The sequence below is a fragment of the Eptatretus burgeri genome, chromosome 12 (genome assembly GCF_056783735.1).
Source record: "Eptatretus burgeri isolate ZD-2024b chromosome 12, Ebu_testis_v1, whole genome shotgun sequence".
Taxonomy (NCBI): Eukaryota; Metazoa; Chordata; class Myxini; order Myxiniformes; family Myxinidae; genus Eptatretus; species Eptatretus burgeri.
The window spans coordinates 15,194,327-15,214,383 of record NC_140972.1 but is presented as its reverse complement, the minus strand read 5'-3'; the positions used below and the strand labels follow the sequence as shown (position 1 = coordinate 15,214,383).

The 20,057-nt window shown below is 44.4% G+C and overlaps 1 protein-coding gene across 2 annotated transcripts in view; it reads right to left on the bottom strand.

Moving 5' to 3' along the window:
* The window catches only part of ADAMTSL5 (ADAMTS like 5), a 161,845-nt gene that overhangs the window by 58,984 nt on the left and 82,804 nt on the right, over nt 1–20,057 (bottom strand). For both annotated transcript variants that reach the window (XM_085849649.1, XM_085849648.1), the window contains exon 6: nt 9,090–9,217. In XM_085849649.1, the coding sequence (XP_085705775.1) occupies nt 9,090–9,217 (128 nt within the window). The remainder of the gene's footprint in view (nt 1–9,089; nt 9,218–20,057) is intronic.

The window sequence follows — 20,057 nt, the reverse complement described above, 5'->3', positions numbered from 1 at the left end:
TATGTGTGCTTTCCGTTTGCCGCGGAATAAATGTGAATTATGTTGAACTGTTTTTCCCGTTTCGCTTCGTCTTTTCTCTAATTGAATCTCCATCTTACTTCACGTAAAGAGTTGGTAGTGGGCTAAATACGCCCAATAATTAATCGGAACCGTCGAGGTTGACGATAACACCGCTCGGTTATCCCAATAGTACGGAACGGGTCGCTTAAAGTGGCCCGTGTCCGAAGTCGACCTGCGGCGAGGTGCGATCGCCCGGTCTACCCTCCGTGTGGGTACTTAGGTAGGTCGAATTTGGCGAACAACCCTATCCCACGCGGGGGGCCGATTGGCACGATCGTGGTGAGGCCGAAAGGCCCACCCGTGACTGGTTCCCGGCGTTAGTCCGAGAGGGTCACGACGGAATTGTCCGTCCGGTGGGCGACGTGCCGCGATTCGAGTTACGTGGCCGCTCGCACGCCGGCGGGCACGAATTCGCAACAATATATATATGTGTGTATATATATATATATATATATATATATATATATATATATATATATATATATATATATATATATTAGCAGGACTGTCACTGGCGAGTTTGTCAATGTCTCACCTCAAATGAGTGTGCATGAGTTGAAACGGGAATTGAGTGTAAATATTCAGTGTGCAGATGTCACAGTAGGTGGAGATGGTAACCTTGGCAACCTCGTTCGATTCAACCAGTGAATGTTTCCAATCCATGCTTGTTGTTCCTCCGAAGTACAACTTGGGAATGAGGGGACATTGTGAAAGCTTGTCTGGGGAACAAATTTCGGCATGGTTTGGGCCTACCGCCTAATGGAAGATCATCAAAGTTCTTTCGATGCCAACCGACCACCTACAGGCACCTATCCCTCTCCACATCGCTTCTTCAGTCCCCAACCTGCCCCCCTCTCAATATTCGCCATAGCTTTGCTTTTGGCAATTTCCATTTCGTATTTCTCACAGCATTTCATTCTGGTTTCCCATTCGATGATCCATAGATCAGTCGTTTCAATTTCGGTTTTCCACATCAGTTTAACTTTGGGATATCAGTTTCGATTCATTATCACAACTTGTGATGCGATGCAAATTGTGCACGAAAAACGTCGTGAAAAACTATTTTCGTGGTAATCTTTTTTGATTTCCTGAAGGATGTCGAGGGATCAAGAGTGGCTTAAGGATCTTGAAAGGTCAAAAAGGTGTCTAAAGTGTTTCAAGGGTCTTTCGGGTCATAAAGGAGTCAAAAATGTTTTAAGGGTCTTAAATGGGTCTAAATGTCTAAAGGGGTCTAAGGGTAAAAGAGAAAAAGTGGTCTGAAGTGTCCAAATGATCTGAAATTGTCCAAAGGATCTCAAAAGGTCTATTGGTCTGAAAAGTGTCGAAAGGGTCAAAGATGGACAGGTCAGGTCAGGTATGGGAGCATGTGCCAGAACAGCGCGTCGCTGCGTCCACTTTCCGCCGGTACTCCAGGGGCCTCCGTCTGGCCATCCCCCAGGCAGATGCCGGGCCCATCCCCATCTCCTTGAGATGATGGTCAACCTGCTGCAACCATGAGGCACGTGGTCGGCCCACTGGCCTCCTCCAACTCATGAGACTCCCTCGCTGAGAGAATCTGGTGAGCAGGATCAGCATCAGGAAAACGAGCCACATGTCCATACAGCCGCAACTGACGCTCACGGACTATGCAGGTAACAAATCTCATCCGAGTCTCTCTCAGCAACCGCTCGTTGGACACAAAATCTGACCAGCGATAGCCAAGGATTCTCCGAAGACACCTGGTACCAAAGGAATTAAGTCTCCGTCTCAGATCCTTGGTCAGAGTCCAAGTCTCGCACCCATAGAGCAAGACTGGAAGTACCAAGGACCTGAAGACTCGGACTTTCGTCCTCCCGCACAGGTACCGGCAGCGCCACACCCCATGATCCAGTGAATCCATGACTCCCCAGGCCCAACCCAGACGTCTATTGACCTCTGACTCGCAGCCAGCAGAGACATGAATATCACTGCCAAGGTAAGTGAATCTCTCCACGACCTCAACATCCTCACCACAAACAGACACAGACAGGACAGCAGCATCCAAGATGTCACCGAAAGCCTGGATCTTAGTTTTGACCCAAGAAACCCGTAATCCCAACGGCTCCGACTCCTCATTCAGCACCTCGAGGGCCCCCAAGAGGATGTCTAAAGATGGACTATAAGTCTCAAAAGGGTCTAAATGAGTGTTCAAGGGTCTAAGGGGTGTAAAGGGTCTAATGAGGTCTACAGGCCATACAGGGTGTAAAGGAGTGAAGCTGTAGTAAAGAAATTACCTCATGTGAGTAAGTAAATTACCTCTGGAGTGCAACATGGCAATATGGCCCAAATGACCTCCTGACTGTTTAAGATGCCTTTTTATGTGCATTGTGGTTAAAAATCTGATCGTAGAAAGTTTGGGAGCTCAAAGCAGTAAGGCCACAAATAAAAAAAACATTTTGGTTTTATATATTGAGATGGACAACCTATTTTCCTACTGCAGACACTTCTTCCTCTTTCCAATGAGGTGGTGCCACTTTTTTTTTCTTCCATCGACCAGTTTACAGTGAGATCTCTCGGCAAAGCCATGGCTAATGGAGAAATGTTCCATCAGAACCTCATCCAAGGTTACAGGAGAGCTCACCCAGAAACGTCCTTTAATAACTCGTTTTAATATGTAACGAAGAAGGTCATTACATAACGGCTCTGGAAACCCCCAAACACCCTGCACGTGTAAAACTCTAACGTTTGGACACACACCTACCCCCAACCCAACTCCAACCCCCAACTGACATGTGGTTGGTACGTAATTTTTGAATGGCCCCTCAGATAAGACATCGTTAAGAGGTCGGAGATATCGATATTATTGTAAGAAATGAAATATATCTCACCTGAGATTGAATATTTCTTTGATAGTGACCAGAAACCATTTGAAAATGCAAGAAATTATGGTTGCCAAGGTTACTGGCTCCACACACGAAGATATTTCGTCACTAAATTTTTACCCTCAATTCCCTTTTCTTCCAATAATACACACTCCAAAAATTGTGTTAAATATTGGTTAGATATTTATATAGTGGACCGTCCTGACTAGGGCAAATAAACCAAAAACCTGGATAGGTGGCTCCGTTTGATGTTCAACCAATGTGATGACCTAAGAAGTCTGTCTTTTGACCTGAGTGGCCGGGCTGAAGCCACCGGGTTGGAGGTGACGTTTTGGTTTGCAAATGTACGGGACTCACATCAATTTAAGATCAGGTGGGAGCACTTCATCACACTCCACACATTTTGGTACACACAAAAAAAAAAAAAATATATATATATGTATATACACTTTGAAAATGAACAGGAAAGAATATCATAAATATATATCTTCTTCTTCTTCTTTCGGCTGCTCCCTTTAGGGGGTCGCCACAGCGGATCATGCGTATGATCCGCATAGTGATTTGGCACATGTTTTACGCTGGATGCCCTTCCTGACGCAACCCTGGTCGTCTCTTATGACACAGGGATATGGTACACCTATTTTAACCAGGGTATACACCAGCCCAGTACACTGGTACTCATTTCGCTGACCTCGGAAGGATGACAGGCTGAGTCAACCCCCTGGTGTATTAATTCAGTGGCCCAACGGGGCTTGAACTCAGGACCTTTTGGATCCCAAGCCGCTGCCCTAACCACTGCGCCAACACCAGGCTTCATCATATATATATATATATATATATATATATATATATATATATATATATATATATATATATATATATATATATATATATATATATATATATATATATATATATATATATATATATATATATATATATATATATATATATATATATATATATATATATATATATATATATATATATATATATATATATATATATATATATATATATATATATATATATATATATATATATATATATATATATATATATATATATATATATATATATATATATATATATATATATATATATATATATATATATATATATATATATATATATATATATATATATATATATATATATATATATATATATATATATATATATATATATATATATATATATATATATATATATATATATATATATATATATATATATATATATATATATATATATATATATATATATATGTATATATATATATATATATATATATATATATATATATATATATATATATATATATATATATATGTATATATATATGTATATATATGTATATATATATATATATATATATGTATATATATATATATATATATATATGTATATATATATATATATATATATATATATATATATATATGTATATATATATATATATATATATATATATATATATATATATATATATATATATATATATATATATATATATATGTATATATATATATATATATATATATATATATGTATATATATATATATATATATATATATATATATATGTATATATATATATATATATATATATATATATATATATATATATGTATATATATGTAAATATATATATGTATATATATATGTATATATATATATATATATATATATATATATATATATATATATATATATATATATATATATATATATATATATATATATATATATATATTACAGGCCCAAACTAGGAATCCAACCCAGGTTGGCTGAAAAACCATACGAGTGCTCCATCATCACCAGCTGACCAACGCAATTCTTCCACAAATACAGGTGCCACTCTCTTTCCCCCACTGCTTCCGGGGCACTCGCTGTCAAGCATAGGAGCAGCGCTGGCCTGCTCTCGAGAGGGTCTTATCGACAGTGAAACCTGTACATTGGCACCTGCATATGTGGAAGAATTGCGATGGTCAGCTGGTGGTTTGCCCAGATAGCTCAGATGGTAGAGTACTGGTATGGTTTTCCAGCCAACCTTGGTTGGATTCCTGGTTTGGGCCTGTAATATTTCCATATATATTTATGATATGTATACGTCCAGTGCACATACAGTTGTTACTGGAGTTTGTCAGGGATGTGTACTTGCCCCCACACTTTTCAGCACTTGTATGGACTGGATTTTAGGGAGGATGTCGGAGAGATCAAGCTGCGGTGCATCGTTTGGGAATGTCAAGATCTCGGACCTTGATTTTGCAGATGATGCAGTCATCTTTGCGGATACTTTAGATATCCTTTTGGGGGCCCTCAAGGTGCTGAATGAGGAGTCGGAGCCGCTGGGATTACGGGTTTCTTGGGTCAAAACTAAGATCCAGGCTTTCGGTGACATCTTGGATGCTGCTGTCCTGTCTGTGTCTGTTTGTGGTGAGGATGTTGAGGTCGTGGAGAGATTCACTTACCTTGGCAGTGATATTCATGTCTCTGCTGGCTGTGAGTCAGAGGTCAATAGACGTCTGGGTCGGGCCTGGGGAGTCATGGATTCACTGGATCATGGGGTGTGGCGCTGCCGGTACCTGTGCGGGAGGACGAAAGTCCGAGTCTTCAGGTCGTTGGTACTTCCAGTCTTGCTCTATGGATGCGAGACTTGAACACTGACCAAGGATCTGAGACGGAGACTTAATTCCTTTGGTACCAGGTCTCTTCGGAGAATCCTTGGCTATCGCTGGTCGGATTTTGTGTCCAACGAGCGGTTGCTGAGAGAGACTCGGATGAGATTTGTTACCAGCATAGTCCGTGAGCGTCAGTTGCGGCTGTATGGACATGTGGCTCATTTTCCTGACGCTGATCCTGCTCACCAGATTCTCTCAGCGAGGGAGTCTCATGAGTGGAGGAGGCCAGTGGGCCGACCACATGGGTCGTGGTTGCAGCACGAGGCCGACCACGAGGCCAGTGGGTCGTGGTTGCAGCAGGTTGACCATCATCTCAAGGAGATGGGGATGGGCCTGGCATCTGCCTGGGGGATGGCCAGACGGAGGCCCCTGGAGTACCGGCGGAAAGTGGACGCAGCGACGCGCTGTTCTGGCACATGCTCCCATACCTGACCTGACCTGACCTGATATGTATATATATATATATGTTTATGTATATATATATTTATGTATATATATTTATATATATATATATATATATATATATATATATATATATATATATATATATATATATATATATATATATATATATATATAAACAAATATGTACATTTCTTTTTTACAGTTGCAAGATTCGGACGAGCTTCCTGATCCAAATCCTGACTAACCGATGTTACAGTGGACCGTCGGGTGGGCACGTGGTCAGCCAGTTGTCTGTCAAATAAGATGAGCCAAGTGCTTGCACCCAGGATCTAACAGCTTGGTTTTAAATCACCTCCTGTTGAGGTTTTTTGCGCCAACTCCCAATGGCGGCAGAGTTTTTCACGCCGGGGTTATAACGTCAAATTAACTAACTGAGCACCAGACCAAGTCCCAGAGGGAGAAAAATAGGTTTCATAAAAATAAAAGGATCAGGGAGAGAACAGGGAAGAGAGAGAAAAAGAAAGAGAAAGAGAAAAAGAACGACGGCACGTATCTCATAAGTGTACAATCACTACAATCATTATAAAACCCTTACACCCACGATATCTCGTTTGGCTTATCACGTCACCTTACACTTTTATACCACAGAGACTGTGACAGATATAAGGAACGAGACACAAATAAAAATATTCTCCCCATGCTATGCCTGGGTTGGGTCGGTCGTGGCTCAAGAGGGTTGACTGTCATGTCGAAGCTTGGGCAGAAAGTGATGTTTTACCAACCGCAACCAGCCTCGTCATCTCTCGGACTGTGTGTTTCCTCAGTGCTGCAGAATCCTGTGCCACCCGTCCAGTCATATGCCAGGAGCTGCTCTGTGACTCTCCACTCTGAACCTGTGTTCAACTGGATCGCGAGCCAACTCTCACTTTCTTGAGCTTGAACTCCAACGTGACATGCCATATTCCCAGTGCGCCTCCTCTTCACTCTGTCTTACCCCATGATCATTGGCTCTTCGTGCGAACCAACTCATGCCGCGACATGCCCACCGCTGCTGACAAGCCGTGGCAGTCATTTGTCATGGTGCACAGCCGTGAGGTGTGATAGGGCCATCCAGCGAAGGAAGTACTTGTTTGCGGAGCGAGGCCAACAGAGGAAATCATGCAGACAGATTACAAGGGACTGATTCAAGGGGTTTACACCAAAGCATCATCTCCGAATGGTGTGCACATGTGCAGGAGTTACATCCATTGGAGATTGGGGAAGTGCTCGTCACACTCCACACATGTTGTTTTCTCCGCCAATCACACCACGTGCCTTCGAGTCTCTTGGTTTGTATTAGTGGGTCCAATTGTCTGAATGGCAGATAGGTCATTGTTCTTTGTGAATTATGCGGTTTTACCATGTGAGATATAATCCGTGGCTGATGCTCACCATTAAAGCCAGGAGGTACGACTGGAATTTAAACGACGACTTTGGTCATCATTGGTTATACAGTATGTATATACGGTTATGCTCTCCTGATGAGAGCAAATAAGTCCGATATCCAGATCAGTGGCAGTGTTTCATGTTTAACCAATAGTGACCGTAAAATCTCTGTCTTTCGACATGGGTGGCCGGGCCAATGCCTCCGGATCCGAGGTGACGCTTTGGTGTGCACTTGCGCAGGACTTAAGTACATTGGAGATCAGGGGAGTGCTCATCATTCTCCACACATGTTCATTGTGTATATATATGGAAGCCAGACGTGACACATCCTCCACCTTCGCCACAAACAACGATACCCTGCGCACCACCTTCATGTGGGACCAAGCTACAGTTATGGTGACGGCTCCCTCCAAGGCAAGCCATGAAGTTATTGAGGCATGGTGGTCTGTTGACCGCTCAATCAACAGGCACGTTGACCTCAACCCAACTTACCAAGCCATACGCAGACACCTACGCAAAAATGGCAGGCCCACGATAACAACCGCTCTGGACACAGGCTCCAATCCAGAAGCCAACATGCCAATTCAAATTTCTGTTCCCTTCCCTCAACACCATTGGTGGAATGACAGCCAATCAGGCACTCAGACATGTGCACACAGGACAATAACAATACAAATTGAATTTTGAAATGTAAACCTTTTTCTGCCTCTGAGGACAGAAGCTAGACAGCTCCCGAAACGTCAGGCCCAATAAAAGGTTTTCTTTTCCTTTTAATGCTCAGTGTGTTATACTGTATATATATATATATATATATATATATATATATATATATATATATATATATATATATATATATATATATATATATATATATATATATACATACACATACACACATATGAGAGGATTTTTAAAATTTCATTTTCGTTGAAAAATAATCAAGTCTGTGTTGTTTCAGTGCCCACATTTAATTGTTTCACTGTTTAAGCAGACTATCTGCACTTCTGACGTTTGTAAGACACATGTGCGATGAAAAATGTCACATAATCATTGCATTTCTGCAATATTATACAACATATTGTAGGTTCACCAAAAGATGATAATTGAGCATTTATGGTTGCAGTGATGGATATCAACCTCTTGTAGAAAAAACAACTCACCGTGTAAAATAAAATTATTTAAGGTCTAATGCAATCAACAATACCCACACTTTAAACATCTCTCTGTGGTTATCAGGTTTTTCTTTGGGAAGTGAACATTTATTAATGGACATGGAAAAGATGACTCGCAAAAAGTGAAATATGCTGGAGATAAGCATCAAGTCCTCAGCATGCCAAGGAAGCCCTCCACATGACACCAATCACTCCTCATAATCTAAAACCACACTCTAAGCTTGACACTTTCCAGCTGTTGTTGGTTCAAAAATCTCAAGAAGCACAAGATGAACAATGTCCTGAAAAAACAGACTTTCCTGAAATGGTAATCTGCTCACTGTCAGCAAACCTGTCACTTATTATACGTTAATGATGCCACTATGACCAGCTTGGCATCAATCAATCCACAAATCCAGCCATGCATGTTGAGAAGGCACGCGAGGGGAGAGTTCATGGCTCACCGATGAATGAGCAAACAGGAGCCTTTGAGAAAGTGTCTAAAAAAGAGAGAGGGGACTCACCAGACATCGGCCATTGATGCACATATGGGAAAGGTCCAGGCCGCAGCGCGTGCCGTCGAGCACTCGTCCAAAGCTGTAGTAGAAGTTCTGGCCGACAGCAAGGCACGTGAGTTCACAGGGGTTGAGAGCTGAAAAAGGAACAGCACCAGGATGATTTGTGCAACAGAGCTTTTCAGACGACTTGTAGGAAAGTGGGTGGAGGGCATTCATTGAAATTTCTGTTTTTATAATTCAGTTTACTTGGATAATAACGCTAAAGGAACAATTTTTCATAACACAAACCAACAACAAAATTTCATGGATCAAGTGCAAAGTTCAGCAGAGTGGTGACGACCTTGCTTTACTGGTCGAGAAAACTCCTAATTGAGCCAAGACTCGTTAAAAAAACAAAAACATTTTAAGGACCCCAATTTGCAGCATGTCTCAAATGGGAGATACAATGGATAAAAACACATTGAAATATGATATTCAAAGTACTAGACACTTTAGTTTACTAATACAAGTAACTAAGACTTGATAACTAGCAGGATTAAAAATATGTTTCTGGCTTTCTACAAGGAAGTGGGTATGATGAGAAGTTCCATTTACTGTTTCACATTTTGTACTGCTTGTGGAACAGCTTGAAGAGAGGCATGGACAGTGGAAATATAAACAGGGCAGAGAAGGGATGGAGTTTGGGGGGGGGGGGAGGTTGATGATTGGGAGGGGGCATGGGGTGCAAACTTGGGGGTGGGGGGTTGAGGACTTGGGGATGGAGGGTTGAGGACATCAAGAAGACTTCAAGTCACAAAAACTTCAAATCCAGGATTAAAGCATTGCACAAAGTAAACGTTTTGACAACACTAGCTAGCACATGTTTAAAAACTCTGAACATGATGTCCTCCTGTGGGGCATATTCAGACTTTGAGAATGATAACTCCTTTTCGAAGAAATCATATTAGCCAAGTACAACATACAGACTGTATATACATATACATATACATATATATATATATATATATATATATATATATATATATATATATGTATTAGCTGCATGTGTGGAGCTGAATGGCACCTTCTCTCTGATGCTGGAGACGATTTTGTGTCTGCCTTGATTTCCTCTCATCAGTTTGTTGATTAACAAATCTCTGCTGAGCTTCTGTTTTATGCTCTCAATGCAATTAAATCAGTCACATTTAAACTTTCTCTTCTTTTTCTTGCCTTATTCTCTCCATTTTTTCTTAATCTGCTTCTTTTTTTCTCCTGTCTCAAGAAGTCGCCCTTTTCACATTTGAAATGCACCTTCTGATTCATTCTGTCTATTTTGTGGATACGCGGCCTGAACAAATAAAGGATCGATTTTTATTTGAAAAAGACTTTTATAAATAAATATTGGTCAGTGAATCAATGATGAAATTTATTTAAAATTGAGATCCCATGTCACAGTCGGCAACGATGGGACGAACAGCATTTAAAGTTGTACCGGTGTGGCTTAAAGTCCATGTCGCGATAAAAAAAATAGTGAGATTTGTGTATGTATGTGTGTGTGTGTGTGTGTGTGTGTGTATACATACATATACACATATGGTGTCATATATATGTATACATATATATATATATATATATATATATATATATATATATATATATATATATATATATATATATATATATATATATATATATATATATATATATATATATATTGATGTGGATTTGGTGAGCTATCGCACTCAACGTTCAGGTTCTTTAGCTCAGTTATATCGGTATGTACATGTTGCCATTTAGGGTCCCGACCTTGGTCTAATGGGTAATTCAATGTTCCTGCGCTATGAAGTTGTTTTAATCGTTAGGTTTTTTTTTTTTGGTTATTTTTTACACCACCAACTACATCATCGACTCCACCGCCGACCGCACCGCACCGCATCGCCCTCGCCTTCGCTTCACTCCTGTCACCACGCCACCGTGGCCAATCGGCAGGGACTCGGCGTCTTCCGCGCTCCGCCTCCGACCCAGCACCGTCGCCATTAACCACGTGGTCTGAGGAGAGGCCGAAGGCGGAGCTACGAACGTCCCCCCCACCCATGCTGGAGACTCCGCCAAAGGGAGGGAGTGCCCCGCCCACCGCGCGCCTGTCCAATCGGGAGCGGACGAGGAGTCACATGGGGCCTCCGGTCCAATGGGAGGGGGGGATAAGGTGTGTTCTGAGGAGGGGAAGGATGTTCCTGAGTCGGTTGTGTTTCCTACGGATGAGGATTTTAAAAGAGCGTACACAAAAGTGCTGTTCTGAGGAGATTCGTCGTCGTTCGTTCCCTGCTTGTCTTCTCCCGTTTTTCTTCTCTGCCCGGCTCATCACCTTGGTTTCAAAAACGACCTCGTCCCTGTACTGTACTGAAATGGGAGATGCTTAGCAGGCAGACACGAGCGGAAGGACAGTCGAGCCGGGCTGTGTTGTACAAGTGCGAGCGCGGGCGTACTCTGCCCAGCGGCTCCCCTTTATTCCATATTCGGCACACTCACGAGCCGGGCGACTCCAGTATTACTACGACGCCTCAGACGGCGCGCACACCCTATATCCCTTGCAGATACGATAACCACCACGACCACTCCTCCCATCATCACGCCCATCATGCATCATCACCACGCCCCTCCCCGTAGGCCCGCAGACTACACCACACTCCTCCCTCCTAAAAGTATGATTATTAAAAGATCACCATTATAAGAAGCATTATAAGGACTTCGGTATAATAATCATGAAAATAAAATGAAAAATAGCGAAGTATAATAGCACACCACATCATATAATGTGTCGATGCGAGTGAGTGGAGCAGCAAAGGCCAGGTTCCAAAGACGGAGGTGCACAAAGCACCCACCAAATTCTGACCGCGTTACCGATATGAAGCAGCAAAATGAGAAGCACAGCAGCACTACGAAGCAAAAACGCCCCCAGGCGGCCCATGCTGACATGGCCCTCGCCGAGGTCGTGACGACCTTTCGAGCCAACCTCCCCCGGCACCATCAAACGCCTCCGGCCCACTCCCCCCAGGCAGACCCGACGTAGATAAACATTCCGAGGCCGGAAGCCCGCTGTCTGGAAGCTGTGGCGCCAGCCTTGATCGACCTTGGCCGGGGGCACTGAACAGCGCCGCTGGCTGTATGCATTTAATGCTCCAAAACAACTCACGCACCACAATCAGTTGAGACGCCAACGCCCGTCCAAACGGCCTTGAGCGAACACAGAGAGCTGCCCTCGCAACCAGAGGTGGGGGTAACGCCGACCAGGGCACCAATCTTGGTCCTGAGTCGACCTCCGAGACCCACACGGCCGCCAGACGGGAGCAACTCCACTTAAACCACACTGCAATCATAGGCTCGTTATAAATCACTACGAACATTATTCAAAGTATTGCAAACTCATTTTTCCGTACAGCGCGCTTTTTTGATAAAATCCCAGCACATGACAAAGCAACTACCTGCAGCCCGGGACAATGGAAGGCCAACCCAACCTTTTTATTCGCCACCACCGCTCCTGAAGCCCCCACATCACATTGATCATAATACAACTCCCATTGACTGATCTCCGCCAAATCCACTTTCACACGAGAACTGCTGGCATTTATTTCAACAATGTTAAACTGCATCACTAGAGCAAGGAAAAACACATATGCCATGAACAACAACCCACAACCCACATCACGAGTCCGTTTCTTGGTTGTCGACTTGATGCTGCGACTCGCGACTCCCTTTAACGCCACGGGCTCCCCGCCACCTGTTGAAGCTGCCTGAACAACACCGACGCGCATTGCCTCACGAACACTGCCGAAGCGTGGGAACTCATCGCGAGCGAAGCGCGGGAACTCATCACGAGAGCTGATATGGCTCCCGCCACTTCCGACCCGCACATCACCGCCGCAGGCAGCAACGAACGATCGCTCCCGCTGCATCGACGCAGCCCCCGCCGCCAGAGCCTCGCCCTCGGTACTCGACGAAGGTCTCGAAGAGAGCACTGGCACATCTGCAGGTACGAACCGGAGATCCAGTCCGAGGTGCGCCAGCCCGTTCCGACCCAAAAGGGTCCGGCTCGCCGGCATCGTCATGCCCCGGTTGCAGGCCGATCTCCAGGTCACTGGGGTCCTGCTGCGGTGCCCCTTCGCTCCCGGTGCGACCGTGCTGCGGTGCCCCTTCGCTCCCAGTGCGACCGCGCTGCGGTGCGCGCCCTCGTCCCGCACCGCTAGGCGCGCGAGCACCCTGCGGCACCTGTGCCATCGCACGGACTCCGGGCTGCGCGACCTGCGGCACTTGTGCGGTCACCGCGTGGACCTCGGGATTAGCCGCCATGCTCCAGCTGGAGCTACTCATTACGTCCTGGCCAGCAATGGCGCGGACATCCGTGAGTGTCTGCTCGACAGATGAAGCAGTCGCGACCGCCGAGTCGAATGTGATGTCGGTCAACCGTAGGATGGCTGCTCGCAGACCAGAAATAAAACGATCTCTGAGCCGTGCCGGACGCTCCTCTGTCGTGAATTTGCACGGCACAGCCGAATGCGATGCGTGGCCAGCACGAGTGGACTCAATTCGACACCCGATCCGTGCCTCGCTCACTTCAACCTCCCCTGCCACTGATCTTGTCATCTCCGGATCAATTGGAAGCAGGTTTCGACCCGGGATGGAAGGATCGCTTCGCACACCGCCATCTATGACCGTAACAATGGGCGATGACCCTCGGCCCACACACCGTAGACGACCTCGAGAGCTCAGACCGCCGTCCGAGTGATTGCATTGCCACGCTCGCCCGCGACCCGCGCCGCAGACCGTGCGCATGGCCGTGCGTGCCTGGCCCATCGCGATGACCCCTAGACCATCTGCTGTGCCCCGACCATCGAGACCTCGGACATTCTCCAGAGCTTGCGCGACGTCCCACGCCGCGTTCGAGCCAAAACGCGTGTCCTCGACCAAACGAACAGTGAGCGCGGCCGTTGCCCACTCGACGTGGCCGAAGTCGATTCCGACGAAGGCGGGCACGCGTACGTTTGCCGTGCACCGACCCTCTGCCATGCTCGCGCTGGCGAGACCTTTGGCTCCGTAGCTTGGAACCGCACGGGTCATTTGCCGCCCTTACACACGCCGATCCGAAGATCCTCGTTCGCCAACTGTACTGTACTGAAATGGGAGATGCTTAGCAGGCAGACACGAGCGGAAGGACAGTCGAGCCGGGCTGTGTTGTACAAGTGCGAGCGCGGGCGTACTCTGCCCGGCGGCTCCCCTTTATTCCGTATTCGGCACACTCACGAGCCCGGCGACTCCAGTATTACTACGACGCCTCAGACGGCGCGCACACCCTATATCCCTTGCAGATACGATAACCACCACGACCACTCCTCCCATCATCACGCCCATCATGCATCATCATCACGCCCCTCCCCGTAGGCCCGCAGACTACACCACAGTCCCGGCCCCAGAGCTTCACGTCATTGCCTTCCGCCTGGCTGGGACGGCGACACCAGTCTCACGACCAGGGACGTCCAGCTGCGTGCTCGTGGCCAGGTAGCCAGCTAAAGACCCAGAGGGTCCGTGTGTGTGTGTGTGTGTGTGTGTGTGTGTGTGTGTGTGTGTGCCCCGTCTAATAAGTAGTGAACTGTATACGTGCCTGTGCTGTATATGATTTGCCTTGCTTATTATTCGGTATAAATCTTCCCTTCTGTGCTTCCCTCATTCCCTGCTTATTATTATAAAATAAACCCCAATTGTTAAATGTATCTAGATTTAGAATGTACTCAATGTACACACAGCGGGCGAGTCATGATATAGAACCCAACCACGTAACTACAAGCATCCCAAAACCCTCAGCCCCCATACAGCACAAGCTCATCGTGTCGTTTCCTTCATTGGCTGAGCATGTCGTGCGTGTGAGGGATGAGTCGACCATTGCCAGGGTCCCAAGATAATCGGGTCGGCGGAATTCGGCGATATCACCGCTCGGCGACGCACACGGGACGGGCCGCTTAAGCGGCTCGCTTCTGTACGAGTTCCGCCGAGGGTGAAGTACCCCGGTAGCTGGATCACGTGGGTACTTTGGTAAGTTGAAATTGGCAATTAACCCTACCCCACGTAATCTGCCCATTGGCGTATTTCGGTCCTAAAACTACCAGGACCCGGCGATCTGTAAATTCCCGGCGATCGAACCGAGACGTCCCCACTGCTTCATCGAGGGTCGTGCTCGTGGCGACGCGCCGCCGGGAAACTTCAACAATATACTATATATATATATATATATATATATATATATATATATATATATATATATATATATATATATATATATATATATATATATATATATATATATATATGTAGTGGGGCATGTGTGCAGACTGCAAGTAGAAACTAGTATGCATCCTCAATGCAGACATAACAAATATAAGGTTTATTTATTTGATGAAGTGGATTGTTCTTGAATTCTGCCAACAATTAAATGAATCAAGTAATGAAGAATTTGTGATCAAAATGAGCTGTACTGTATTTAGAAGTTTGCAGCTGCAGTAATCTTCAATGTTGATATAAAACTATTGTTCTCATTTTAATGGGCTGCTTGGCAAAGTTAAGGGGTGGGTGGATCTCGAACTTATAAACGAACCGCCAAACAGATAGTTATTGTGATATTCTTGTAGCTGTTCCCACATTGGGGTTGGGGGAATTGAAGAAGGAATGGAGGAGTGGAGGACAGAGAGTTAGAGTTGTGAGGGGGGAGCAGAGTTTGGAAAGGGGGGTTGAGGCTTTAGTGGTGGGTGGGATTGAGGACTTGGTGTTAAGAGAGGAGGTGTTGAGGACTTGAAGAAGAAAGGGGGAGTGGATGACAGAGAGTTGGAGTGCGTGTGTTCAGAGAAGGGACAGGGGTGGTCATGGCGGTTGAGGCTTTGGGGGTGGTATTGAGGATTTGGGTTAGAAGGGTGGTTGAGGACTTGATGCAGAAAAGGGAAGCTGTGGACCTGGGATGGGGAGTAGGGGGGGGAAGGGGGTTGGGGACTTCAAGAAAGGGGAAGAGTGTAAGACAGAGTTGGAGTGGGGAGGGCCTGAAGGAACAGAGTTTGGAAAGGGGAGGGGAGCGATGCAACTCCTTCCTCTGCATGCCATACCTCTGAAATCCTTCTTCTGGTTTTATTAGAGGTTCCACCCAAAATGCTGCATCGCTGAGTCATTGTTTGTTCAATTTAGTTATCGCAGGTATAATTTCGACCAATCATGGTTTTTGAGCCGAGTGTGATGATATCTCACACCCTAAGCCTTTTGCTGTTTTTCATGAACTGTTAATAATGACACTGAAGTGTAAAATGATGGAGAAAATAAGTGACTGTTGTTAACAGTTTCGACTTTACACATGTAATTGTAAATTAGCAGCGGCATGCTGTGGTGCAGGTGGTAACTGAGAGGTGTAGCGTGTCAACACCACCTTCAGTGTAATCATAATCAATTCCTTTTTTAGGTCATCTCGTTAGAGATGACCTAATAAAACCAGTCTCGATGTCCGTACGTACGTCCCCATTTTTTTCTTCCGATTTTCTTGATATTTGGTATGTGGGTAGATGTCGATGAGGGATGCACGACGGTATGACCTTTGACCCGATTGAAGGTCAAGGTCAACGTCAAGGTCACTCCAAAGTTGCAAAATCGTCCATTTTCAAAATCTATCTCCTCCGCCGTTTATAATCCGATCTTCGAAATTCCTTCGGATTCTGATAATATGGAACAATATCTAAATTTGGTCAGGCCGGTTTTTTGAAATTTGTCCTGTTTATCGAGTCACGTGTCTTCAAATTTGGAAAAATCGTCTACGTGATACGGTCAAAAAAATTTTGCCCAATCTTGATGAAACTTGGTATGTAGGAAGGGGTCGATGAGTGATGCACGACGGTATGACTTTAGACCTGATTGAAGGTCAATGTCAAGGTCACCGATGCTGTAAACTTGTGAAATCATCCACCATTTATGACTCAGAAATGCAGTTTGATTTCTGAGGTCCGGTTTCTTTCCTTTTGAAGACACATTGATCATAAATGTTCCAAATCAACCATTTTCAAAATCTATCTCCTGATAACTCAGAAATGTAGTTTCATTTCTGGGGTTTTCTATCCTTTTTACTCCCGGGCTTTCGTCTATACGTTGAACCAAAAGACAAGATGACTTCTAAGCCGATCGGAGATCCACATCTACAGAGCTTCAGAGATGACCGTCACCCCCAACCGGGGGTAAATTTTTGAAATTCGTCCTGGTTATCAAGTCACGTGTCTTCAAAGTTGGAAAAATCGTCGATGTGATAGTCAAAAAGATTTCGCCCAGTCTTAATGAAACTTGGTATGTAGGTAGGGGTCGATGAGTGATGCACGATGGTATGACTTTAGACCTGATTTAAGGTCAATGTCAAGGTCACCGATGCTGTAAACTTGAGAAATCATCCATTGTCAAAATATCATCCACCATTTATGACTCAGAAATGCGGTTTGATTTCTAAGGTCTGGTTTCTATCCTTTTGAAGTCACATTGATCATAAATGTTCCAAATCAACCATTTTCAAAATCTATCTCCGGATAACTCCGAAATGTAGTTTGATTTCTGAGGTTTTCTATCCCTTTTACTCCCGGGCTTTCGTCTGTACGTTGAACCAAAAGACAAGACGACATCGAAGCCATTCTTAGCCGATCAGAGATCCACATCTGCAGAGCGTCAGAGATGACCGTCACCCCCAACTGGGGGTAATTTTTTTAGGTTATTATTGCCTTTAGAGGGGAACCCAAACGCAAATTGTTTTTTATTTTTTATTTTTGACAATCACTATTCATGGTCTAATTTGAAAGGGGAAAAAATTGAAATATTTTTGCCAATCACAGTGTCGAAAAAAGCCCGAGAGTGTCGATTTTGCCACACCCTGAAACCATATTCATCCAAACAGCAGTTTACAAAGATAAACAGTCCATGTCGCGCTTGGATTCCGATACCGATTCCACCGTCACAAGTAACTGAAGATTCTCAGAATGTTGAAACTGATCAGTGGGATTTTGAAGAAACGGTTGGAGACAATATTTGTGATGCAAACGCTTTCGGGTGAATTGTGTAGCAATATCGTTTCAAGCCTGATGTGAGCAATTAAGAGGAAGAAGGCAAAAATGAAGATGAAGATGTAAAAAAAAAAGATCAAAACGCTGGTCACATGTCAACTACAACTCGGCACGTTTTGCTTTTCATTCAATTGGTGGTTTATAAGGGAGAGATTTTGTATTAATTGATAAATCGGTTTTATATTACTCAAGCAGAAATAACTGTCATCGCCCAGCACACTCGGACACTGTGGACAAGATTGGCGATGAATGCTTTGTCCCACCGCCGCAGGCTGATAAGGTGTCCTGTATGTTATGGGAATGTCCTGTTTCATACTTTCGCCGGATGCCATTTGTGTCCATGCTGTGTCCCACCGTCATGTCCGTAAGGTGCTGATGTACTGCCACAGTGGAGCTGGGAGTGGTGGTGGGTCATTGCAGGGGCTGCAGGGGCCACTCATTTTGTCTGTGGCATGCGTCCATTGCCTGGCGCAGTCTGACAGATGATGACTGAAGGCACGTGCTCATTGACTGGGAAGCCAGGAAAACAACACACCACAGAAAGATGGTGAACAATGGGCATGCCTATGAGCCTGGCTGATAGTATTGAGCACAACAAATGTCCAGATATGAGCACATTTCTGTTGAGTCTCTTGTCCTTGCGATGACTGTGTGATTGTGCTCGTGGGCTGTGTGGATTGGCTGTTACCTAGAGAAATTCCACAGAAGGACAGATAAACGTCAGGTAAGGCTTAAGAATGTAGAGAGTGAAGTAAGGCAGGGCATCGACAGCATCGACACTGAAACAGGGGAGACGAGATCCTTCTAAACACGTCCTCAACACGCTTTATCATTGACAGAAATTACATAATACTTATTCTAACACGTTCTGCGAAATGTTTTACTATATCGCCCATTTTACCCCCAGACCAGATCTGTAACTAAAAAATAAATATATATATATATATATATATATATATATATATATATATATATATATATATATATATATATATATATATATATATACACGGGGTCAAATCAGCCACTCACACGATCCCCAATTTAGCAATGGACCATTGAAAGAGACATTGTCTGCTGGAAAAGTCGAACAGAGCTTTGCTTCGGTTTTCTATCATTCAGAAAACTCCAATAAAAATCTGTTGCTGCAATAGGTTCCCCCTTTATTGAGGACTATTGCGCCAAACAACCCCGAGGAAACTTATCACAGGTTTTCTGACCTATGGAGGATTCATGCAATTCCTAAAGGCCGTGAGTTTTACTCACACCACAGTTATTATGCCAAATTGAGAAACTGCACACTAGACCAACAAACCGATCGTGAAACAGGTTTAATAAATAATAGTCATAATAATAATAGGGAAGAGCGAAAGAGCATACATAACAATGATTCTACAAAACAATTATAATTACAAGAACCCTTATACCCACGATACCTCAATCGCCTTATCGTGTTATCTTATCTCATTCATATGACAGGACAAGACCAGAGAGTGAGAGTACTTTCTCCTCATGCGCTGCCAACATGATGTCTAGTAGAGTCCCGGACGATGGTTGGTGAGAGTGAGATGGCAGGCTTTCCTCTGTGAGAACGAGACATGTCTGGCGGACTGTGGATCAACTTTGTGGGTTCTCTTGGACATACTCTCCAGGTCCATCCATCCTCATCGGGCCACTTCACCAAAGCTGCCACCAATCGTCCTGCCATGATTCAACCCTCTCCCAAACTCTCTGCTGTGCCAAACTGCTCACATACTGAATTGGTCTGCATGAACTCTCTTCCTGAACTATGCACTATACTCTGAATGTGCCGTGGCTTTGTATGCTCAGCAATACCCCCTCCACACTCACTCATCCCACAACCGTGCTCATTGGC